Source organism: Schistosoma mansoni (assembly GCF_000237925.1).
Source record: "Schistosoma mansoni, WGS project CABG00000000 data, supercontig 0137, strain Puerto Rico, whole genome shotgun sequence".
In the NCBI taxonomy this organism is placed as follows: domain Eukaryota; kingdom Metazoa; phylum Platyhelminthes; class Trematoda; order Strigeidida; family Schistosomatidae; genus Schistosoma; species Schistosoma mansoni.
The window spans coordinates 443,698-471,500 of NW_017386040.1; the positions used below are offsets into that span (position 1 = coordinate 443,698).

A 27,803-nucleotide genomic window follows, 5' to 3' on the forward strand; every position below is an offset into this window, starting at 1 on the left:
ATGTCTGGATTGTATTATCGTCCTAGTACAAGTGAAGTAAGTCATTTTCTTTTATATATACAGTCTGTTTATTGGTAGTGGAGATTTGTAATTCAAGTGGATGATTTTGATGGAGTTTTGTTCTCTGAGCTAGATGATTTGATCGTAGAGCTTTCATCGTCCTTCTGAACGACATCATTAGTAGAAACTTTGGGTCGTTTAGAAGGATGATGAAAGCTCCACGATTAAACTATCCAGTTTATTAGTAGTTTTTGTTCATGATGCATAATTTATTTACGTTGCTCTATTTGATAGTATTTATAACTTAAAATATGTTTACACCATTTATATCATAAAGTAACTTAATTTAGGCAATTGGTTGAAAATTAGGAAACATTGGATACTTCAGTAATGTATATCAATGAATCTACTATAGAGGGTTGAGTTTAGAATCTCTTAGTCTTTTAGTGATCGTTACATCTCTAAACCACTAATTTGGTTTGTATTTCAAATTTTTATTGATTTTTTATTTTGTGCAACTGTGAAACATTGTTAGTGGAAGAAATGTCTAAAACCTGAGACGATTGAAATCTAATGGTCATGAGTTCCGATTTGAAGTTGTGGGATTATTTCTCGAAATTAATTTATAATTGTGATGTTTATTAAACCTGGAAATTTGTAATAATTTCAAAAGTCTGGGACTGGATAATAAACAATAATTAAATGCATCAGAAGTGATAACGCTGTTGGTAAATAAATACATGAACACTTGAACATAGGTTAATGTTCAAATACATTAGATTGCTCAGTTGAATAATGGACATATTACGGCAAACAGAATTATGGTCACTGATACCAAGTCATGTAGAAACTTGTAAGTGAAGATGATCTAGTTACTCGAGTAAAGAAAATCTAAGGTCTAAATGATGTTCTGTTCGACTAAGATAGTTACAATTGGCTGATCACTGGATTTCGACTTGTGTCAAGTGTGTTTAATGCTGAGTGTTAGCTGGGTTATATTGATCAAGCTGCGACGTGGCTCTTCTTTTAAATGGCTAGATTGCGACTTTACGCTATTGGAGGTAAATGGATAGGAACCCATAACCTGTTTAGTTCTCGTGATGGGAGGTATATGAAATACCATAAAAATTTATTTGAATTGCCCTGAGACTCTTTAGTGACAAATAAGATTGTGCCGTCTGTGATTACGAAAGAAATGGAAATACTTGCGGGACAAAAATATTTAAAAATACTAATTTAAAGTCTTTATTTTAACTAAGAATAGGGCCTCCAGTTAAAACGGTCAACATCTTGTCATAAAATGTTATGGCCATCCTATGTTTCTTCCAAATTTAGTCACCAAGATAGGAGTAGGGTAGCTAGTGTACACTGTTATCAATTAATTACTCTTGATTAAAAACACTATATATTGGAGATATTCCAACAAAGTCACATACATATTAGCCAATTATTGAATCGAAGGTAAGGTCATGTTATTCAAGCTTTACTATTCATCGATACGATGAAATATTATTATGAGATATCATTAAGTAGCAATTTTCACAGAGTTAAGGAAACATATAGTATGTTGGTGACGACTCTTCTTAGTGTTTATTCACTTAGAAGTGGATCGACTAAATACACAAAACCGGTTTATACACAGATGGATATCGTTTGGCTAAGTTCCTCATTGAGAAAATTAATTATGTAGCAGATGGAAATTACAAACTGTTCATTAATGAAACGTGAAATAACATTCATAAAGGTTTTGATAAAATGTGATAAAGAGAACGTATACAAGTTTTGAGATAAATGACGTTCTGGAGATTACGACTACACTTTGAATCTTAAATGATTTTATATTCAAATCATCTGTAAAATGGTTCCAAATAATACATTATCACATTAACACATTACAACTTCATTTGGAAGTAGTATCAATCAGTTCGGATGTCGGTGTATCAAAGGCAATTCTAGTAAGATTGTGATAAAGTTGTAATAACTGTAAAAATGCAATGTCACTAATAAAAAATTCTAAGATAAAACGACCTATGAATGACTTTCATTCATGAGACTCCTCAGCAGTGCATATCCACGATTCCGCCTAACGAGATTCGAACTCAGGACCTACCGGTCTCGCGCTCTAACGCCTAATCTCTAGACCACTGAGCCGGCCAGCATCCAATCGTGTTAATGTCTATCTTCAACTAATCCACGAAATTGAGCAACCGTCTACCATTGACTGATAGGTCCTGAGTTCGAATCTCGTGAGGCGGAATCGTAGATAAGCACTGCTAAGAAGTCCCGCGATAGGACGAAATGGATGTCTTGCGCTTCCAGGTTTTCTATGGTGGTCTAGCTTCAATTGACTCATGAATTCAACTATAAAATGTGTTTTACTATGAATTAAAACTCATTAGATCTCAATATTTTCTTTGTATTGGTGATTATGTTAGAAGTTATTTCTTATCAATATTTAAGATCATTTTTTGTTTAAACTAAGTGATCACTTATAATTGTACGGCAATACAAATCATCAAGTAGTTCTTATATTTTGAATAAATAAAAACACCTTATTATCTAACATTTCAAAAAAAAGAACTAAGAGCTCTATAATCACTTTAAAAATATAGAACTGTTGTAATGGTGGAGAAGATTTGTAGCTCAGGTGGATGATTCCGATGGAGTTTTGTTTGTGCTGATGATGTCGATCAGAAGGACGACGAAAGCTCCACGACCAAACCATCCAGCTCAGAGAATAAAACTCCAACAGAACTATTGTAAACACAAAAGCTGACAAGGGCAAGACAACAGTAGTCATGAATAAAAAGGAATATGATACTAAAGCTTTTCAAAGTCTTTCCACTAGTCCATATCGAATGATTGATTCAAAATATCTTCAAATAGTTAAAAATAAAGTCAAATAAGAGACAAGTCAACTTTTGAAAGAATTAAAACTAGTCATTGGTGTCTTTTTATGGTTTATGCTATATCCCAAATCATGCACTAATTGACGTCACATTTTTATGGTTTACTTCAAATTCCTACTAAGACCTATAGTAGGCTTTACAAACACGCCATCATGTACACTATTTAATTATCTGGACAGCATATTAAAGCCACTTCAACATAACTTACATAATATAATTAAAGAGTCCGATGATTTTAAATCGAAAACATCGGAATGAATTATCGAAAAGAATGAAACCATGGTAAGCTATGATATTGTCTCATTATACGCTAGTATTCTTATTGATAGATACTTAAAGTTTATTAGTAGTTTACTAGAGAATGACAATATTTTATCTGACAGATATCCTTTAAGCATCAGTCTAATTATGAAATCCCTAAAATGTGCTTAAACTCAACTTTATTTACTTTTAACGGGGCATTATACAAGCAAACAGACAAAATAGCAATCGGATCTTCTGTGTAACTGATTGTAGCTGACCTGTTTATATCACATATAAAATTAGATATTTTCGCCAATGATATTAAACCACGAATTTGGCTCAGGTATGTAGATGATACTTTTGTTGTCATAAAAAAGACTCATCTAATATCTTTTTCTAAACTGATCAGTGCACTCTCATCTCACATCAAATTTACGTATGAAAATGAAAATGAACACGGTAAGCTACCTTTTTTAGATTCTTAGTTAAAAGAAATCTAAGCGGAACTCTAAATCTAACCATTTACGAAAAACCAACGCACTCAAATAACTATATGGATTTCAATTCAGCACATCTATTCAGTGCAAAAATCTCTCTAGTCCTATTTCTTTTTTGAAGAGAAAACAAGATTATTACATCTGAAGAGAACAAATAGACAGGACGAAAGCACATAATTAACATCTTACAACTTAATAATTTTCTTATGAAGATTATTAAAAGTGTAATAAGGCGAGACGTGTTACTGCTAAATAATAATCTAAATGAAATACCATGCATTGGTACGGTAGTTTTACCATACCGCCGTGATACAAAAGAATAACTCCAAAGAGTTTTAAAACAGCACAGAATTGAAGTATATTACAAAACAATGCACACCCTTTGAAATGCTTTAGTTCGCACAAAGGGTTAAATTCCTTTTGTGTGAACATGAAATTGTGTCTAAAAATTAGGCTATGTTGATTGCGATGTCTTCTATATTGATGAGCCATCTCGTGAAGTCTTGACTCGAGTCAATGAACATCTTAAATAAACAAAGAAACCTCCTAACAATCCTGTAAAGCTGGAAAGACTCCAAATTAAATCCGTAAAAGCAGTTCATGACATTTTCAATAGCTATCACGTCGATGGTAAAAACACCCAAATAATACAAAAGGGCTTTTTCAACTACAATGAAGGGCGAGTAGCTGAAGTACATTGAATGTGTCCACCATTGAAGGCACGGGTGATTGTTGTTATTATTACCCAGTTTCAGAAAACATGATGAATTTAAATTTTTCTTTTGGCTGGACATAAGAGTCAGTGTGAAAAGTTATTGAAAGTAATTCTCATTTCCTTTTTTTAATCAATGTTTCACTGAATGATACTATCGAGAAGCCAACGTGGCTTTATGAAAAAAATATTACAAGTATATTACATGCATTCGTATAGGGTTTATGTTCATTAAATGCATGTAAAATGCTCGTAAAGAGAAAATAGTGATTGATTTCGACCTTCGAGATCATCTGGTCAAAGGAAATTACCTAGATGTTATGAATCCATATTTATCTGTACAACGTGATTCATAAGTAAAAATATCGTTATGTCTAGGATGAATCAGTGATACTTTAGAGACCTAAAGTACACCACGACCACAGAAGTTATTGGTGACCTACTTTAATCTATAGATCAGGTTCTCTGTTGGATGATAAAACATTTTTAGCCTGTGATCAGATTAAATTAGTATTCATCTTCCTAACGTTTTACTGACTCAGATATGCAAAAGTCACAGAATGCACAGACAGCTTTATTGTCAAATGCCAAAAGACAAACCTTGCAACTCACGAGTATTTTACTGACCGTTAGACCGATCTAGATGGTCATAGCAAGGTGAATAATCCCTTTCCTCATGGTTCATCGACCATACTTACGTCTCATCTGCCATACGTCCTCGACATATCTCATATGACTTATTTAGGTTTGTTTAGCAAGTAGAAAACTTGATGTCATAGGTTCATGATTTCAGTTCTGAAACCGAATGCAACTGACTGCAAAACTGTTCCGTAGAGCTCAGTAAGAACTTAGATTTAAACATTGACACACTACTTGATATCTACAAATGATCCTCATATGCATTAACTGTGTTTCCAAATTATAAATATATCAAAATCGAAAATAAAACATTATCTGCTATCCAACATTCCCTATTGTGATCTTAGATGGTTGGAAGTAGTTGATAAAAAGGCATGCTTCTTCTAAGTTGCGCAAAATTATCAGTAAGGAGCACCTATTAATCTCAAGTGAACTAATGCTTCTTATTTTCCTTAAACCCAGAACATACAGTCCTCTTATACAACAGAGATTCTTTCAATTCATATCAATACATGATAGTGATCTGTTTTTAGATTTTGCAGGTTACCACAACACACTTTTGTCTGGATATTTAGATTACTTTTGATTAACTTCAACACAAGTTTCAAGTATATATTCATCTATATAAAAACAACACGACTTATTAATGGATAATAATAATGCAATACATAAGTAGGTATTAAGTAAACCAATATTTTTGGAATAGTCTATATCGCTGTGTGTCGTCTTCCAGCTTGAAAATCTGATTATCATAGGATTATTATTGCCTATGAAGAAGTTTATAGTTTAAATAACTCATCTGATTTTATTGAAATATGGTCTAATAAAATACTTACGTAACCAACTTTCTTAATTCTGTTCAACCAGTTATCTAAGTATAGTTGATCTTTCCTGTTACCAAGTAACTTGTATACGATATTAATTATTCAGAACTTTTGATTAAATATTGTTAGCGTCAACTTGAACATTATTGTGAAGATGATTTTTATCACAGAGAAAGTATATACTACTTGTATTATGTAAGGAAGTAAAACTTAAATTTTAGAAAACATTTTTTTCACTGGGTTGTTGATGTTTGATATAAGAGGTTGACTATCTAATGCCGTGGTTAAGATAATTAATTAAATTCTTCTAACTTTTAATGAACAACTTTAAAGTGAACAAAAGAGATGGAAATATCACTTTGATGGATGCTAAAAGTTATTCAGATGTTATACGAGCTATTTTTACTGTACATCATATAGGCTTATAATTGACAATGCATGGTATGCATGCAATATCATACTTTGACAAAAGTTAGAACTGTAGACCATTAGATATCAACACAATGGTTTAAATATGAGAGGCTTTCTTCAAGGTCTGAAGGTTTTAGATTCGATTTGGAAGGAGTAGAAGCTTGTGGGTGCTAATGTTTTTTTAGGATTCGTTTTAATTATCATGTTCAAACAAATAACGGAAGATTTTCATCAGTCATGCGTTATCTATTCTTGGTTCCTCAAGGTGTTTGCAAACCTGAAAATATTCTATGACTAATTTCATACTACTTTAGTAGTACAATCACAACACAAAATAAGCGACGAAAATCTAATTTAAAAATTTGCCAACGCTTTTGATGATTTACTGATTTTCTGTTTTATTGACATAGCTAAACTCAGAAGTGATGGACCAAGAAGGAGAAGATGATGAGAGCCCATTAAACAGTTTACTGAATGATGTCCCAAATTATATGCAACCTCACCCTATAAAATCTAAACATAATTCAGCTGTGAAACCAGATAAAAAGAATATCAAGGATAATTCAGTAAATATTAAAAAAATTTCTTCTCGTTCTAGTGATCAGCAACGTCATCATAATCAAAAAAATAATCCAAATATTGTAAGTTCCGTGAACTATTCATACAGAATTTGTTTATTCATAGTCTTTTACATTTGTGTTCTGAGTTCCACTGGTTCCACTACTAGCCACCAACCAACTCTGCTTATAATACCTGGGACGTAAAAGTAATATCAACGCAATTCGTACGAGATGCACATATGTTAAAGGTGACTTATTAATTGTAGTCTTCAACATTAATGGGGAGATTCAAACAACCAATACAAATGAATCAAATTTCACACCATTGCAAAAGCCAGTGGTAATCTATGCTCAGTAGCTAAGCGGATGACACGATGTCGTTTTAAGTGGGTCCCGGAGTGAATGTCAACACTAAGATATAGTTAACCACATCTGACGAGTCTAAAAAAGAATGAAACGCTCATCCTGTATTCCACTGTTAGCCACTGTTCAAGGTGATTCGATGAATTGTCCCACATATGGCTAACCAGTAAATAGTGTACACATAGATTTTTTAATTTTGTTGCTTGATCATACTTCTTTGAAGATGTTTAGACTGAACTACCGAAAAAAACGTTGGATTTACTTAAGTTCAGTTCTTGAGATTCTCAAAAGTATAACTTTCTTGCTTAATATCTTTCATTAGCCCAGAGCCCAACTAATGGGAAAATGTTTGTTTAAGTTTAGACGAAACTTTTCATGGGTTATAATTTAAGTATGAACATCAGCACTGATATGTAACCATAGTCATTTGAAGAGTCTTAAACAGAATGAAATAAGTGTCCTCGATTGCATTGGTATTCACTTTACTTAAAATTGATGTATTTGATAATGACAATTGGCTTTTAGATGGTTGTAAAACAAACTGGGAACAGTAGTTATTTAGTATTTTTAGTAGGTCTGTATGTGATTATTTATGCATATTCTGACATTCTAGATAAATTTAAAAATCTTCCGTTATAGAAAATCTTCTTGTTGAAAACTGAACAAAATCTCACTAACACGAAAAAATAGTATTTTAATGCATAGATATGAGAAATGTTTTATTTAAATGTTAAAAACATGACGAGTTTACAGTTGATTGATTATTGAGTGTCGACCAATTTCATGTTTGCCTACTTCGGTAGTGAGTCACTAAGTTATAACCCAATAAGTTTAATGATAACATCTCAAAATGTAGAGCTGGATGATACTGGTTCGAAACGTCAGTTTCTTTAAATATTGTAAGTACGCCTTGATGATAAGTGACAAATGTCGCAAAACCTAGATCAATCAGGGTTTTCTGGAAATTATCTTCGGCCACTTAACACATTATAAGTTTCTTAGATTTGTGAATATATGTTATTATCAAATGTTAATGATTGCAGACTCTCCAGGTTAGTAGCTTTCTGTCAATCAGATTTTGTCATTCATTATCACACCACATGAATGACCATGTCTTTTTGTCTAAGTTATGAATGAATCGATCGATGATGGATAATTATTTACACTGAATTCATTTCATAGAGAACTTATACAGTTGGATTTTTTTCTCGTCATTAATCGATGTTATTTGAAGAACTTTTTAAAACTAGGTAATATTAAACTTTGTTTTACCATAGTTAGCGATTGATTTACATCATGTATCCAACACCGCGGACGTTATTAAATCCACTGGTTTTGTTATAACTTGTACCTACCTATAAGAGAGCAATGATTTATCGATCGGACCAATAACACACGAAACCCGTACGAGCAGACTAGAGCACTTGTCGATCCTGCTATCTGCCTAGCCCAGCCAGTTAAGTCCAGAACACCAATAACAACCTCTGCAATATGAATCATTATTCTCAAACATACTGGGTCTATATGCCAATCAAACAGACCAAATCACACCATGAAATAGAAAATAGCATTTGTACAATTTCCAGCCAAATGTAGCTGTGAATGTGGGAGGCAGTAATCAATAGACTTGGGATAACTCAAGAACGGTAAATCTCATAGTAATAGTCTATGAGTCAAAATAAAGCTCATAATAAGAGGAACATAAATATGAATAGTTAAGTTACTTAACAATTATACAATAGGAAATATACATATCATATTGGTCCATAAATAGTCCTCAAAAGTTACCATTCATAATTCTCTTCGAGATATAGCAGGTTCATGTTATTAAGACAAACTAATTAGCTTTCAACCATTGTATAGAATTCCAATAAGATTACTATTTCCAAGTTCATTCAGATTATATTGTAGTGAAATTTAGCATCCAATATCATCCGAGAATTAATGTCTTATTATTGAAGTGGTTGATTTTAGGGAATGGATCTTTTAATTAATGACAATTAATGAAATTGATCTTCAGTTTTTATGATTTAATATTGTTGAAAATCTTTTCTATCGTATATTATAACAATTAGGATATAGATCAATCACATGGTATTCATGATTTAAATGAAAATCGAAATCATTTATCAGAGAAACCATCATCCGTTGATAGAAATTCTAAATATTGGCCACAATATCTTAGCTCAGATTATTTAGGTCCAATCGAAAGAAATTTTGAATTAACTAATTGGGATTGGTTACGATTAAATGTACTTGGATCTGGTTGGGAAGAAGCGCTTAAAGAGATACCAGTTAGTCGTCGGGAAGCATTAAATTTACTTGGTAAATTTTATTTTTATATGTTTTCTCTTATATATTGCTTATATAAATATATCAGAATTTATTAGATTATATGATTGGCAGCCTGTTTAAACATCTGGGCTACCTGTTCCTGTCATCTAGATATTTCAACAATTTATCTAATTTTGTTTGTTTTAATACATCATTATGGCTATTCATCGCACAACCTATTCATCAGGTGCGTTTCTGAAAAGTGTAAAACCCTTGGCTGTAAAGGTTACAGAAGGTGTAATCAGAGATATCGTCGGTTGCTGGCAATATGCAGCGAGAAGAATGTACATTATTCAGATGTCGATTGACTGGGCTGCTAACTTCCAACTGGCGATCATTCAATATTTACCGTCAGGAAGTACGAAGAAATAAGAAATAGAAACTTGTTGAAGTACTTTGTGCTGAGAATTCTATATTGTACCAAAAATGTAATATTGAATAAAGCTAATAATAATAAATAATAAATAAATAAATACTTTAAATATACAGACAATTAACATCATGGATTGACTAACTGGACTATATTGTAAATCAGAAAGAAGTGAACAATTATTTTATCTTAATATAAGGATTCACAGTTGTATACTTACGATCTAACCAATAAACGGTTTCAAGTTATGATATGGTCATCGGTACACCCTTATCAACTGAACACTTGACCCTAAGAGTAAAATACTATTTTCTTTTACACAAAAAGGAAACATTTTTTGTAAATATCATGCTGGGGGAACAAATAAACAATTCAACTCATTAAACTATGAATTAGGATAGTATCTTCGAGTGAAGTAAAAAGATATCAAGGTTAATGATTAGCAACAATTATTGTTTTATTATGATGATGATTCGATTTTCAATAAATGGATTCGATAATTTACATAATTGTTTTGTTGAAATCATAGCTTGTTAGTTTTGGCATAGATAGTAGATTTTCATAGAGGGTTAAATAATAAAATGAACAAGGTGGTGAATTGATAATCTAGAAAAGTGTTATAAAGGTAGGATACTTGTTATAGCGCTAGGGTTTCTTGTTATAACAGTCCTTTCACTTTATACACGTATGTGGGATGGTAATTTACCTTAGACGAATATATACACTAGATTTCCCACCCAGTGTCTGTTCTACAGGACTTTAACACAAATCAGATCAAGAACACGAGATAAGCCTGACTATAACGTCAATATATTTCCACACGAAAATCTGACACAATCCAACAACAAGAACAATCAATCCATAATAATAAGGATAGGGGAATATATATAACGCATATAACACCTGTCATCCTATTTCCACACCAAAATCGGACACAATCCAACAACAAGGAACAGTCAATTCATAATATATAAATAGCTGAGACTGATTAGTCTCTGTTGGTTGCTAATAAGTCACAAATAGGATAAAAACTGAGTTTTGGATTTCCACATACTAACCACTGATCAACATGATTAAAGAAAAAACAATAGTTTAGAAAGAATCATATGAGAATACTTTATTTTCTTAGATGTCTTACCAATGTTTTAAAATCCATAGTATTTTACTATCGACATTACGAATAGACTTTCATTCACAGATAGATTATTTATTAGTAGTTAGATTAAGTAAATATTGATTTAAATGAGAGAGAACCATAAGAATTCAAGTAAAGTGAGGATGTGATAGGGTATGAAAACGATATATCATATTCATAGGGTGTTTCTAAGAAAACTTTGGTGAAGTATTGTTTTTTCTACCAACTTGTATTATTCTATGACTATAAAACATAGACAATGGAATTGGAAGATGTGCATATTATTTAATGTTTGATCATAGATATCTTCGAAACACCATTTACCTATTATGGAACAATAGAGAAATGTTGATGTTTGGCTTAAGGTACTAAGTATAATGATATGATTTGCAGTTCCACTTTCCTATTCTCTCTAGCTCCGATTACTTCAAACATTCAAATCTTGCAAGGAAGCCTTATTTGATAAAACCCCAGAAGTACTAATTCACATTTAGATTTATTTAATTGCATATAGATTAGATCCAATGATTATTTACGATAGAATTTATCAAACTGAACAGTTGATACTTAAACGGGAAATTACAGTGAATGAATCGATCAAGATGGCAATGCCAACTAAATCTACACAAAATTAATACAGAAAATCTCACTTGAAAATCAATACAGAATCTTACGATTTTTCTATCAAACATAATAAATTGATCGATGAGGCTGTGTACCTTTATTAACTAAGGTATCTGAGGTATGTGCTACGTTTGCCTAACCAACTAACTCGACGTGCAATAATGACTAGATTAATAATAAAGTTGAAGAATGTTAGGACTAGCCAAAGCAAGATTTAGTATCTATTCATAAAATCATTAACTTGTAGTCTGAAAATTGTTGTTGATTGTTGACCACTCAGTTAGAGACTAAGTGGTTGTGACCATTGGTTTGAGACGTTGAGTGACATGAATCAGAATCGATCGTAATCATGCAAATGAGTTCACTCTTTGCTTCTCCCTAGGTCTTGATTTTTGAATATTTCATTTCATCTTCTTGAACTATATTTTCAATGTTTAGTCTCTCATATCATCACTGCTTCAACGGTTGTGTAATGGAAATCAAATTCGACAGGTGAACTGATAACATACACTATGTGTGGTTTGAATGCTTTCAGGTGAATGACCAATATTTTCTGTTGTACAGTTTCTATATACGAGAGCCAGAAAACTGTTTTAGGTTAATTTGTGTCGAATTGACAATTGTTGTACTAACATTCAATTAAATTCTCATTTTAAATCATTTAGTGATTATGAAAAAGAAATTACTTCGAGCAGCAAGTGAATTAACATTTTACAAAGAACGTGTTACTATTTTACAAGATCAATTAATTCATCAAAAAAGAAGTGAAGAGAAATTGATTCGAGTAATTTATATATATTCATGAAATTCATAAATGTTCTTATATATATGTATGAATGGTTTATGTATCTTTTCACTTATAGAGAATTCATCATCAATCTCGACTATATAGTCAGTATCTTCCTTGTGGGGAAATGACTTTTTTAGTTATTCCAAAAGTTGAGGTCATGGGTCTGTTGAAGCTAGACCATCAAGGAAAACCTGGAAGCACTGGACGACCATTTCGTTCCATTGTGGGACTCCTCAGTAGTGCGCATCCACGATCGCGACTTGCGAGATTTGAACTCAAAGACTACCAGTCTTGTGCGCGCGAGCGCTTAACCTCTAGACCACTGAGCTGGTCGGCATCTAACGATGTTAATGTCTAACTTCAACCGATTCATGAAATTAAGCGACACATCAACCATTGTCTTTAGTGAGTTACTATCTCACAACAGACCCACCATAGGACGAAAAGGCCGTCCAGTGCTTCCAGGTTTTCCATGGTGGTCTAACTTCAATTGGCTCATGATCTCAACTATTGAAATTACTACAATATCTACAAAAACCCCTTATGATATTCCAAAAGTGTTGTATCAGACCTTTTTTAACGACCTTGTTTGTAACTGTCTATTTTCGTAGATTTTACTGTTTTCATTTTTGCCGACTGTCTTTGTTGACTGACTTCTGTCATAGGGGTTTATATAGTGGATCTATTTCGATATGCCACAAGTTAAACTGACAGAAATAGTCAGTATAAATGGAGCAGAAATTGGATGCTACAGAAACTATGAAGACATCCAATTACAAGCAAGGTCATCAGAACAAACTGATATAACATTTGTGGAATAATTGGAAGCCTCACTTCTACTTGAAGTAGACTATGAATGTGTCATACAGAGTGATGAAGAAAGCACTCAAATTTCGCTATTTAGTTTAGAGAACAATACATCACCAAAAACATCTATCTTGGCTAAGATTTGTTTTTATCATTTCAGTGATTTTTATTATCAATTGATATGAGTAATATGGACATTTCTGGAAACGAGTGGTGGTTTTATTTCAATGTGGTATTCCCAGTTTATCTGATAAAACCCTCTGATAATTTTAATATTAGGCTTCTATAATAAGGGTTGAAAAGAGGTTGAAGTTGTTTTTATGGATGTTCATTTAGTTTGTAGGTTGTTCTTGTTACAGATCGCTCTCACTTGGGGTACTATTAGAAACTAGGTAGGATTGAAAAGTTATTTTGACCTGGTACATGAACTCTGGTAGTGTTGTAGTTGTGAATCGTTCTTCAATTGTAATCCGATTGAGATCAAACTGTGACGGATACAACTTACAAATCAAATAAATATCCACAAAATTCCTTTCAAATAAACAATTGTTTTTGTTAACTAAACATACATAAATTTCTGGTCAATAACTTTATCTACACTTTACTTATAAGTTCCAGAATATACGTTATAACAGACTTCACTAATATTTATTGAAATCTTACTCTATAGCGTTTCTTTGATAATAGGGCCTTAGGTCGCGCTCAATGTCATGGATTGATCGAAGTTAGACAATAATAAAGTTGGATGCTGACTCAGTAGTCTAGGGATTAGGCGTTCACGCAAAAGACCTAAGGTTCTATGTTCAAGTCCGCCTGTTGGATCGTGCATGAGCACTTTTAGAGAGTCCCATACTACAAAAAATTGACCGTCCAGTACTTCCAACTCTAACTTAAGTTGATTAATGATTAATTTAATAAAATTCAATAATCTTCGCAACCCCATATTGAAAATGTGATATTATTATTCTGCATGAAAAGCGCTTAGAACTTAACATATAACACTTGAATCTGTTCAATATTTAGTAGATACTACAACTACATTTTTATTTTTCTTGTGCATCCCTTGTGTTTAGCTTCAAGCTGAATTCAAATCTCAATCATTGGATTTAGAAAAACTTAGCAAAAATGCTTCAAGAGTTCCATTATTGGAGAGAACAGTTAAACAGCAAGAAGAACTTATTTGTCGATTAGAAACACTTCTTGAACGTCAAAGAAGTAAGTCAATATAGTTTATTTTTTTAAAAAGTACATAACTTAATCAATATTTGAAAGTGACTAAGCATATGGAATTCCATTTACAGGAACCATTCATATTTATGTTGTCCAAGGTTAAGATTGCTTAGTAGTTCCCATATGCAAACACGACTTCATATAAGATCAAGTCTAGAATTTTGTTATTAAAATTTGCCTAGTTCCAACTAATAAAAATTTGATCATAATTAAATGAAGAACGACTAAAGAAAAACAAAACTGAAAGGTTAATCACTCTTCATTTCCGTTATCAAGGTAGTACAAGATGAACTTGAAAGCTCAAATTTTATCCCTTATAAACAAATAAAACCCACAACACTTTCAATAGAGGCGGGAGGCAGAGTAAATCTTTTTATTAGTTATTTTCTAATGTTTTCATTGTATTCACTTCTAAGTATAAATACAGTTCATTGGTTAAAGTTAGACATTAACACCATTGGATGCCGACCGGCTCAGTGGTCTAGAGGTTAAGCACTTACGCGCACAAGACTGATAGGTTTTGAGTTCAAGGCAATATCGTGGACGCGCACTGCTGAGGTATGCCACAATAGGGCGAGATGATCGTACAGTGCTTCCAGGTTTTCCATGATGATCTAGCTTCAATTAACTGATGAATTCAACTATAAAGTTGATTGTCATTTGACATTTGATATATATCTATCTATCTTTTCTTTTCTTTATTAGAACAAAAATTAAATGTAAATCTTTCAAATTATTCAATGAATCCATTAGATAATGAATTATTAGAACAATCTTATAATAAATCAATAATCAATAATCAATCTAATAATTCAGATCAATCAATGATAACAACCGTTACATTAAGAAATTTATCTAATGAAAATGAACAATTACGTAATACTATTATGGAATTAAATAAAACTGTATGTAATTTAGCTAAACAACAACAAGATAATAATGAATATCATCAAAATATTGAACAAAAATATTATGAAGAAATTCAAGCATTAAAAGAACAACAAAATCGTTTAGAAGAACAAACAATTATTAAAAATAAAAAAATGGATCAAATTGTAAGTTTTCTTTTGTTTCCTTTTAGGGGGGGGGAGATTTTTAGTCATTTTTACAGTTGAATTTATAAGTTAATTGAAGGTAGACCATCATGGAAAACTTGGAAGTATTGGATGGCTGTCTCGTCTTATTGTGGGACTCCTCAGAAGTGCGCAACCATGATGCTCACTTCAACTAACCGCGCTCGCGCGCGAGACTGATAGGTCCTGGGTTCGAATCTCACGAGGCGGGATCGTGAAAACGCACCGCTGAGGAGTCTCAAAATAGAACGAAACGGCCGTCCAGTGCTTCTAGGTTTTCCATGGTTGTCTAGCTTTAATTGGCTTATGAATTCAACTATTAAAAATACATATTTTTTAGTATAAGATTGTGGAGATTGTTGAGATGAAATGTTCGCGCGTGAGACTGAAGTGATTGTCAATTATAAATCGAACAAATCTCAGCAATTGCCCACCACATCAAAATAAATATATACTGTCACTTATATTCTTTAGTAGCTTAGAGATACCTTGGGTTTTGGAAAAGTGGGATAAATAGCGTTTATAAAAGAAACTAGAAGAGGAGAGGAGTAAAAAGTGAACCCATAACTTAGTATACACAATACATTCATTTTAATGAAGTTATTTCAAATTCTATTGTTCTTCAGGAAAATGAAAAGTTTCGAACAGTACTTGCAGATAATGAACGATTAGAATTATTCAAATTATTGGATAATGCTGAATTGAGAATTAAAGCATTAGAAGAAGAGGTAGGATTATTATTTATTGCCATATATATTATTGAAATAAAATGAGTAAATGTTTGTCAATATATAAACTAATAGTTTGTCAGAAAACGGGTTCTCAGTGTATAGAAGTTATTATTTCTGTAAATTATATTTTAAACTACCTCAGCAATTGAGATCAAAGTAATCCTAACGTTTCGTCAAGCAAACTTGTCCAAACGTCTTCAGGTAATAATGCATAGGTATTTTGGACATTTTCAATAGTTCTCCAACCAATGCCAGTCTGTGATGATAACCATCAAGTAGTCCAGACACGTTTTTTGAATGAAACATTGGAATTATTCGAATTTCAATTGTAGAGATTATCTCAAATATAATTTTCATAGATAATGAATAAAAAGTGAGTAGTTTACAAAAAATCTACATACATGTTTATAGATTGTTATAATCAGACAATGTTCTTTGCGGTGAAAAGTTATTTCATGCATTCAAAGACTGAGCTCATCATACAACATTTCAGAATAAAGTCATGGTATTGTAGATGGCATCGAGATTCGATTGACTATGATCACCACTACAATAACATTACGCGCCAAAAAATGATTTGGTTCCTTTGATAGGTCGAAAACCAGAAGGCTGTAATTGGTCCAGATAAAGTATATTTATTGTCGATCTCGTGGTATAGAAAGAATACCGAGACGTGCCAAAGAGTACAGGCAAAATGGCAGAGCGAAAGAAAGTTCGAAAAAACAAGATGGACAACGAAACGAAAAGTGATTTTGATACAGTTAAACAAAACGAGTACAGTAAAACAATCACTGGTACAATTGGTTATAATTGTTTCCATTATACAAATCGCGTTCTCGTCAAGAAAAGCAGGTCACTACACTATGAAGTTGGGTGTTCTAATTCATTTGAGTGTAGATAATTTTCTAAATATAGTAGTCTACAGTGAAATAGAGTATTGGACGTAAGTCTACTTTACAAAGAATCTTTATAGCTTATGTAAGAGGTGAGATCAAACTATATAAGGAGAAAAGGTAGTAGATATACGATAAATTACTTTAGATGATCTATTTCTGTCTACTACAAGACCGCTAACGACCAAGTGTTTTAGTCATATCTTAGGTAACCTATAATTGTTAAGTGTTTGCTGAATGGATCTGGACAATGACAAGCTATAATATAGAATCATAAAAAGGACAGTATTTGGTTTATTGTCCTTCACCGGTAAGTGATTTCTATATGGTAACTCAATAAGATGTTAACATTAACTTTCGTTTCGAACATGTTATAGTTTATGAATAGTATAGTATAGTTTGTTACAGTGTGATAGAATATATATATTGGTTCATAAAGATTTTTTGAAAACTATCTTTTTCGGTAGAAAACTACATGTAAATACGCTATTCATCTAATAGCATTAAAAATTTCATTTTCACAGCAAAAAATAATTATCAGAAGGAGTTTTGTGGAGATTTTAGTAATTTTATAGTTGAATTCATGGGTCGATTGAGGTTAGACCATCATGGAAAACCCGGAAACAGTGGATGACCGTTTCGTCTTATTATGAGACTCCTCAGCGGTGCGCATCCACGATCCTGCCTCGCGAGATTCAAAACCAGGACCTATCAGTCTTGCGCACCCGAACACTTAACTTGTAGACCACTGAGAAACAGCGACTAGTGGAATTCAACCGGGTCTGTTGTGAGATAGTAACTCACTGAAGACAGTGGCGGACAGTTGCTCAATTTCTTGGATTAGTTGAAGTTAGACATTAACATCATTGGACGCTGGCCGGCGCAGTGGTCTAGAGAATAAACGTTAGAGCGCGAGACCGACAGGTCCTGAGTTCGAATCTTGCAAGGCGAGGTCGTGGATGCGCACTGCTGGAGTCCCACAATAAAACGAAACGGCCATCTAGTGCTTCCAGGTTTTCCATGGTGGTCTAGCTTCAATGTGCTCATGAATACAATTATAAAATTAAAAAAGTAATTTCTAATAGCTATTCTTATAACTTTATTTCAGCTTGAACGTCAAGATATTAGAGTACCGAGAAATTCTAATGATACAGGAGTTTCACGTAGATCTAATTTATCAAAAGAACCTTCTTGGAAATACTCTGGTCCAGTAAGTTAAATGTAATATTAATATGTATCCTAAGATATGCGCTTTCATCATGGTATTCTTTTCTTCCTGTAAATAGTTATATACATGGAATAAAATTTTACAGTATTTTAACATTTCACAAAAATATTAAACATACAATTACCATATTGTTATGACTTTATAAAAATAAGAGGACGTATGCTAATCCGTTATTGATCTTATGTCCGGTTTTTACCACGTGACTTATCCACCAATCCAAATACGACTTTTCCAGTCTTAACACTGTGCCAATCAATGATGTTCAACTGGTATGAGGAGTCTAGCTTCCTTATGGGTCCCTTGTCCGCCTAATCCTTCCAATTGAGTCCAGAACACCAATTACAGGTTCAGCTATGCGAATCTATGCGAATCATTTATTTCAAGCATACTCTGTTTATATACCAGACAGCTAGACCATATCACACCATAAAATAGAAAACAATATTTGTACAAGATCAAGCCAAATATGGCTGTGAACGTGGGATACAATAATCAATAAACTGAACATAATTTGGGAACAGTAAATCGTACAGTAATAATTCATAGGTTAAAATGAAGCTTATAATGAGATGGATATAGATATACACAATCTAGTTACTCAATAGTTAACCAGTAAGAATGTGCATAGAATAATAGTCCATTAATAGATCCCGGAGGTTACCCATACTTATGTCTTCGCTAGGATATAACACAAATAACTGTATATTGTCTTAATATAAGATTAAAAAAGACTTTGAAAAATTGTCCAAAAGTCAAAATTTTTCAAATTTTATCATTTATTTCTTTTATCTCTCTGTTATAATGTGCAGTGTCTATCAGTGAATAATACTGTTCACAAGGAAGACAAGTTGAATTCGTTATAATTGCCATCATAATAAGTATGATTTATGAACAGACCAGTCAGATTTAGGATAACAGGTCTTGAATTTTGGTATTAAATTCATTCATCCATTTGGCTAAATAACGTTTTTGGTATTTTAGTTGATGTCAGTTCGTGATGAAAACTTTTAATCTACTTCCTAACCCTAACCATCAATTGTTAATCATAATTCTAATTACTCACATTGGTTTATAACCTTAGTTCTAGTTAGTGTATGGACATCCTCAAGGTCACTTTGGTGTCGCTGAAAGGCCGTCCATGAATTATAGTCTCATCATTTTTCATATTGAAAAGAGTTAACAAAAATCAAGATAGAAAAAAAGAGGAAAGTATACAAGACAATCGGGTTTAGGATGATACATTGTTATTCTCAAGTAAAAAAGCCTTAATTATATCATAAATAGCTTAGACTTACTTTGGGTTGGTTGATAAATAAATTCAGCATATCACTCCAGTTACTAGATACTTTTGAATATCACACCTCTCTCTTTTATATCAATAATTATCGTTTTAAGTTAGTCAAAATTAGAAATATATGTTGTAAGAAGCCCATACTAATAGTTTTAAATTTAAATTCACTTCTAATGGTAAAACGTTAGCTTCTGAGGAAGAGTTGGGTGGCGACTAGCAGTGAGATACAGGACGCATGGTTCATCCTATTTGGGACTTGTCAGCTGGGTGTACCTGAACCAAAGTGTTGTTATTCGCACTGCGCGTTTATGTGCATTCTTGATTCCACTGCTAACCACCATCCAATTCTTCTTGAAACGCTAGTGACTTAATGTCAGTATTGAGGCAGTCCTCACAGGATACACATATGCTCGAAGAGATTGATTTTAGTCCATAACATTAACGGAATGATCTAAATGAGTTAACGCTTTACACTTGATGAACATACCTCATCATAGTGGATTCGAAATTCAAAGTATTGGATAAACTAGATTCAGCTAGAAAGCTTGATCAACGATCAATTTCTTAAAGATACTCTCACTCAAAATTTTTTTGGTCAGTTGATCAATTGATTACTATCATTATTCAATCAGGGAATAGGGGTTCTAAGTTATTGTTCCAATTAGGCCGCCCACCAGCATTCTCCATCCAACTCTGTCCTGGAAAGTCTTTTTCAGTTGTTTTCAGTTGCTATTCATTCTCTTAATGTCTGCCTCTTTTCACTTTACTTGGGGGATTCCAAGTTAGCGCTTGTCTAGTGATGCAGGTTGATGATTCCTATAACGTATGTGTTATCCACCTGGAGCGTCTTTTCCACGTTTTCTCTTCATCTGGAAGCTGGTTTGTTCTCTCCTACAGTAGGGGTAGTTCTTTTTCATTATGTACAGTTAAAAGCTTGATTTTGCTACTAGAACATACTTTTAGCTAGATAATTTCAATATAATTAATTAAAACCAATTATAAACAGTAATTGTTCTCAAAGTATTTTGATTATCTTTTCAGATAACATCCTAAAATTAAACGTTTATGTAGAATAGATGGAATTTCAACTGGATGGAAGTTTAACTGCCCACTGAACCATGTGTTGTAATTCCGAACATACCGTTTATCACTGATATATTGACACAAAGTTTTGACATTTTTGTGCTATTGAGCCTTCTTTAAGCTTTTTGGGAAGCATTAAATAGTCAAATTATATTTTTAAGAAATAAATTCAGGTGAGAGTCACGTACACTGTCACAAAACTCAACAGCGGTAGATGATTCGATGACTCAAGTTTGTTAGACATTCTTTCCATTTTATGGTAGAAACTAACTCTCAATTATTATTTTCATCGCTCCTCAGGTATTAAAATATTCGATTAATAACAAAGGTATAAATAGAAGTTAAATAATAAAAATTTTAACTCACTTCTCTTACCCATTAACAACATATTTTGGTAAACTGGTGTGTCAATATTCCTGACTGAGAATTTAAGACGGGATCTTCAGCTAGGAATAAAGTTGGTAGTGGTCGGAAATAACAATATTTGAAAGAAATGTACTAACAAACGTCAAACACTATTAATATTTGCATGAATTGAAACGTCTATGAAAAAATTTACGTATTTCTAGTACTTGTTTACTACTGAAACCATTGAGTGTTACTACATTATTTGTATGATTCATTATTTAAAAGAGATAGAGTCCGTTCTCGTTTTATTAGTTGGGAACGAACTACCTAGCCAAAGGCCGAAACATCTTTACGACACAGCTCCGGGGTAACGTAAGGGATATGTTTCAAAAAATGACACTGTTGACTGGATAGAGATCAGTCTAGTTCACTACTCTTATCGAAGCACGGACTGAAACTTCTTTACTCACGGTATTCACCAAGGGTACCTGGGTATACATCATATATGCCTATGTGTATAATATGGAATTTATGAGTCTTGGACTTGTGTATTTCTGGTATGCATACAGAGTAAACTGGTAAAGAATGTCCTTGGGTATTGCTGGTGTTCTATGGAAACTACTATTCTGCCGCAATAGTTGTGCTACTGAGTAAATAAAAAACAAAATATCCAGATAAGCCAATCTACTCTACCAATAAACTTCAACAACTGGAAGGGGTATCTGAAGAATCGGTTAATTTATATTTAATTCCTTAGGAAAACACTAATAATAAACAAACCAGTTGGCGTCATAAAGATCTTTTGATCAATTCATATTATTCGTGTTAATATTAACACATGGAATAGTTGGTTAGTTAGTTCAACCAATCGTTGCTTTTCTTTTTTTCCATTCAAATAGTCCAAAGTACCACTTGGAACAAGTGATATACATGCACGAAAATCCCTAGAGAAGCCTATTCCAGAGTATGATTCATACTAGGGGCAATATTAACAAATCATTTTAATTATTCAAATTCATTTTTCGAATTGGTATGTATTTTTATTCTGAATTTATCAGTAGTTTTAATCCCATAGAGTTAGATTTTTAATTCTTTGTGTTTGGCATAGTATGGTAAATATTTCTTTAACTTCTTATTAACTACTTATGAAAAAGTTAGTAGCGTTCGAAAGTTTTGACAAAATAATGGGTATTTCGAAATTTATATCACAGAAAATGTTATGACAAAATTATGAATATCAGTCAAACACTTGCCCAAATTTTTTGAATTATAAGTGATTGTTGATAGTAAAAAATCTCACTCATAATTTTCATCTCACTAAGAATTTCTGATGATGAGCAAAACATCTTTTTAAATTTCAGTTTAACCTCAGTGAGTGCACAATACACATGGCCGGCTAGTCTAGTTGAGAGCTGAGTACTAAGATTGAATTCTGTGAATAACTTTATCCAAATATATCTGAATAACAGGAATAATATATTTCTAAAATCTCGGCGAATGAATTTGAAGTAAATCCAACGTTTCGCCTGGCAATCTGGTCAAAGCTTTTTCAAGGAATTATTCCTTGGAGCTTTCATCGTTCTTCTGAACAACAAAATCATCCACCTGAGTTACAAATCTTCTCCGCCATTGGTTAGGAATTTATATCCTTAGTTGATCGAACTATTTTGTGTGATATATATAACAGACAGACATTGGAAAAATATACATGAAAAACCAGAAAGCACTAGACACTTGTCTCTCCACAATATGGGATTTTCCAGAAATAGGCAACCATGACCCTATTTAACAACTAAACCCAGGACCCTCAGGAATCGCTGCCAGTGCTTAATTCCTAAACAACTGAGTTGGTATCTTTAGAATTGAATTTCTAAATTCCACTACTCCGCGATGACGTACACCATGAGTGAACGCCAATGATCATGGCTTTTTACTGGAGTTCCGAAATCACAATTGAACATTAACTATTAGTAGTTGCAATTCCAATCGTTGGATATCAACTAAAAAGGTAAAAAAAACTATGTTCTGGCAATAAAACCGTAAGTTCCTGGATTCAATCTCTGGTAGAGCCATTGATTGATACTTCTGAGGGTTCCCATACTAAGATAAAATGGATATCCTATGCTTTCTAGATTTTAGTAAGTGTATAACCAAAATCAGTTCTTGATGCAAACTATTAAATTATATATTCCCCATAAACCACATTTCCTTTAGGCTCTTAAATATAAATTTGATTTAATGAAACTATTGTAGTTGTCATGTCTTGATGTTTGGAGAAGAACAGATTGATCCAAACAAATATTGAGATTGTTAACTTGTTTACTACCATCCTACGGCATTTAATGTTTCCTGAAATGGTTTCCATTTAGAAAAAGAGTATTTATTATTAATTCATGTAACCAGTTAGTGTTTAATAGTTGAGTTCATGAGTCAATTGAAGCTAGATCACCATGGAAAACTTGGAAACACTAGATCGCCGTTTCGTCCTAGTATGGAACTCCTCAGAAGTATGCATCCATAATGCAGCCTGTTGAGGTGTTCCATATTAGGACGAAACGGCCGTTCAGTACTTTCAGGTTTTCCATGGTAGTCAATATTTAGCTGGCCCATGTATTCAACTATTAAATTACTATAATATTCACAAAATTTTCTTTCTAGTTAATGTTTGCTTTACATTTTTTGTTGTTGAAATGTATATAATTAAATGTTATATCCATTTAAGCCTAAACTATTCTGTTTTTTTGCTAAAAAGATAATTCAATTTAGTTCCTATAATGAACTCATACAATAGTCATTATTGTAACGGATGTTTAAAACATAATAATTTAATCAGTTCTTAACTTCCTACTAGTATAGAGAGAGATTGATTTGTATTAAATTTTGATATTCGAAAAATAATAATGATTGATTAGTTAATTGAAGTGTAAATCATTTGAAATAAACTTTATTAACCTATTTTTTACCATTTATATGTAACTAAGGCTTATAAATATATACTCAGCTTTGAAATTAAAATAGATGGGGCTTGAATTTAACCAAGTGAAATATGATAATTGTTTAAATTCACTTGGTATTGTTTGTTTGAATCTTCCCATAGATGTTTAGGACTACAATTGATCAGTCTCGTATCGGCATATGCGCATACTGTGCATATTGCCTCGATATAGCCTTAATTCACAAGCATTCTAAGAAGAGATGGATAGTGGCTATCAGGACTCAGTAGCTAAGTGGATAATACAATGGCGTATGAAGCGAACAGTACTAGGTTTGAGTCCCAGAGTGAGAATCGACTTTGAGTAGCAGGTACGTTCAGCTGACGTGTCTCAAGTAGGACAAAACGCGCATCCTGGATTTCACTGTTAGTCACTATCCATCTTTGCTTATAATGATAATTATATGTTCCAAAAACAAGACAAAACAACAGTTAAAGTGGAATAATTTGAATTTATTGTATTTCGTATTTTCTCTTCACCTGCTTACAACTGTATGTTGTATTAGTGTTCTACGTTTGGATTACAATGTAGTATGAAGTGGTTTGATGATGGTTGTAGTAGTTCTTCAAGTTTCAGATCTGTACAGCAGAACTGTCTTGGTGTTCGTACTGAAGATTCTGACTTTGAAGTTGACTGACAGTTGTTTTGAGTTGCAGATATTCATTAATTGTTGTAATGTTACATTTGCTTTAATAATCGGTGCCTTCATATAATGATTTTTTGTGGTGACCAATATTTTGGACTGTCTTTTTGTTTCAATCATTTAGTGGAAAGTGTATGTTTTATTTGATAGTGGCGATTGTTGTTTTTGATTTTAAAAGTATATCTGATGAATCATTTTAATCTTGGTCACCTGTGTACGACTCAACTTACCCATAGCAATTTCGGATGTTTTCATGTCCATTTAGTAGGTGAAAATTGAATATTATAGTGTAGTTTTGACTAAAGACTTCTAGACTTAACAGCGGTTGTCTACTATAAACATGTCAGTGTAATTCAGGCGAGAATACCCGATGAAAAGCAAAAGTATATTGCTTGAAATAAAGTCTTTAGTTAAAATTATACACTAATATGAACGGATAAATAACCCAAAGTGCTGAATACAATTAACTGAACATTTATAATGCTGCAGATATGTTCAAAGCTTGTTAACTAATTCTGTGGTTTCAAGCAATGAATAATTTGATTTGTGAAATCAATAAAGTTTCATTATGATGGATACAGTATTAATGTATTCATACCAGTCAGTCAGTCATTCAAGTCATTCAAATACAAGGCAGGATCTGGTACGTGTACACATCGGTTCAACTTGTTATACCATATCAGTATAGCAAGATGAAATTATTAGGGCAAATCCCATAGTTGTAGAGGTAGCAACAGTATTAGTGGTGATAAGAAAGATTAGAAATCAATGACACAATTCAAGAAGATAATATAAATTAGTTAAATCAAAAATATGGAGAGTTTAGTAATATAACATCCAAGAGAAGACAAAGAGTAGATGTACCGATGCCATTGTGAGAGATTTTGAGCCTTTTCATTCAGGGTCTGTAACAATTGACTACGATAATCACACAGATCTCAACCGATTTGACCTAGTGTAATTGTTAATAACTTCGTGGACTGGTGCCATGTTTTGGTTTGACCGCCTCTAGCTTTCTTCCAACCTACTCCTACACCAGACAACATCGCTCGTTGAGATAAGCGGTGGTTGAGCATACGCAGAACATGTCCCAACCACCTTGGCTGACGAAGATTGACTACCTCGCAATTCAATTCGCCGTATTTACCTATTATTCTGTCCGAAACTAAGTTATTACTTACTCAGTGAAATCAAAATGTACGAGAGATGTCTTAATTACCGGTAAGCTATGAATATCTCCTGTCATGTTTCACACCCATAAATTAGCACAGGGAGAACTGCCGTATTTATATATATATATATATATATATATATATATATATATATATATTCATTTAACGACAAGACATACTTCAAATTCCTCTAACAATGGACTTTGGATGTCCAAAAGTAAACCAAGTGGGAATGGTTAGATCCATGTAATTTATTGTAAAAATTCCTTAAAACCAAAAACAACATCTGAGAATCAGAACTTTTCCAACCAAGTTTAAGAGTACTAAACGAAGCCCGTTCATTTATTTTGGTGTGTGCTACTTATACGGACAGATGTAATTAGCATGTATCAAGAATTGGAAGTAAGATTCTTACTGACAGAAGAGGAACATGATGAGAACGCAAAAGCAGGAGCAGTCCGAGTAGCATGATGATTAGGAGAACGATGAAATTTGTGCTCACTCTTGAAGAGTCCCATGATGGTTCGGAATGGCCATCCAATGCTTCCAGGTTTCCACTGATGGTCTAACTAAAATCAGTTTGTAAATTGAACCATAATAATGAATATACGTTTGAAATGAAAATTTTTTGTGGTACTTTTAGCTCCAAGAATTCATAGACAGCACTTCAGCAATATATATATATATATATTTCGGCTGTGTCAAATGTGAGACACCACTGGCAACCAATGTTCATAATATGAAGCGTTGGCGCTCATGAAATGTTTAACTTTACACTAAAAAAGTTACTTTTTTAAAATGAATTGACAGGATGAAAAACATCATTTGTGATTTATGAATAGTGATTCATCATTATTAAAAAACAGATGATAAGTTCACTTGTCGGTTATACACTGTGTACTTACTTCATGCATTTCATTACAATGATAGCTGACATTTTGTCTCTGGTGTCAAAAGGGAACATGTAAGTCAGTAGTATGACGCGAATCACTGCAATATGTTACGAACTTGCATAACACTGTAGAATATTAAGTTTACTGGTCCTAATGTTTTTCTAAAGTGACACTTCAATAAAACAAAAGAAATTTTTAGTCTCTATCTTGAACTGATCTTAACTACACCTTCACTGTAACCAGGAAGCACTGGACGTCCATTTCATCTCTAGTAGTATGGGCAATTTAGAAGTAATGATACGTGATTACGCAACTGGGGATTAAACGAAGGATATTTCGGTTTCACACTTGAAAACTAACCTATGGACTACTAGGCCGGTATTCGACGATGTACATTATCAAAGTGCAACCAATTCACGATATTGTGCATCTCTCACCTGTTACCTTCAGTGAATAATTCTCACACACCCGACATGGTTAAATTCCACCAGTCACGGATTCTCATTAGGATTCAAGAAATTGTAGTGTGAAACTCATCACTAGTAAGCGCAAGATTATTATAAATAGTATAGAGAGTTTGTAGAAGAATCACATGTTAGGACTAAACGCTCGCTCAGTACTTTCATGCTTCGATAATGGTCTAGCGACCATAAATTCGTGATTTAAACTATGAAAATCCTACAATCTCCGTTCATACTCTTATATTATTATTTTGTTTATATTTTAGACTAAAACTATGCAATCTTTCCCACTGTTAAATAGAGAAAAAGAACAATGCCATCTTCTCCCTTACCAACAAAAATATGTAGACAGTGTATATGCAAAAGAACCATGGGAATCCTATGAATCAATTACATGTTTGCCTAATCAATGTACACCTTCATATCATATACAATATAAAAATGGACTGTATCCCAATCCTCATATATACAATAATAATAATAAGTAAACCTATGATTAAAACAAAGATGATGACAACTTTTAATATTCTAATATGAAGATATTCT

General features: G+C 32.8%; 1 protein-coding gene across 1 annotated transcript; it reads left to right on the plus strand.

Annotated features, from left to right (window-relative positions):
• Positions 1 to 27,745, plus strand: Smp_156820 (normocyte binding protein 2a, putative; the record flags this gene model as incomplete). Its single annotated transcript, XM_018788886.1, has 9 exons — positions 1 to 36; positions 6,646 to 6,876; positions 9,234 to 9,483; positions 12,287 to 12,405; positions 14,292 to 14,433; positions 15,367 to 15,503; positions 16,148 to 16,249; positions 18,254 to 18,355; positions 27,524 to 27,745. The coding sequence occupies 9 exons, from the start codon at positions 1 to 3 to the stop codon at positions 27,743 to 27,745; spliced, it is 1,341 nt and encodes a 446-aa protein (XP_018646508.1).
• Positions 27,746 to 27,803: the final 58 nt, after the last annotated feature.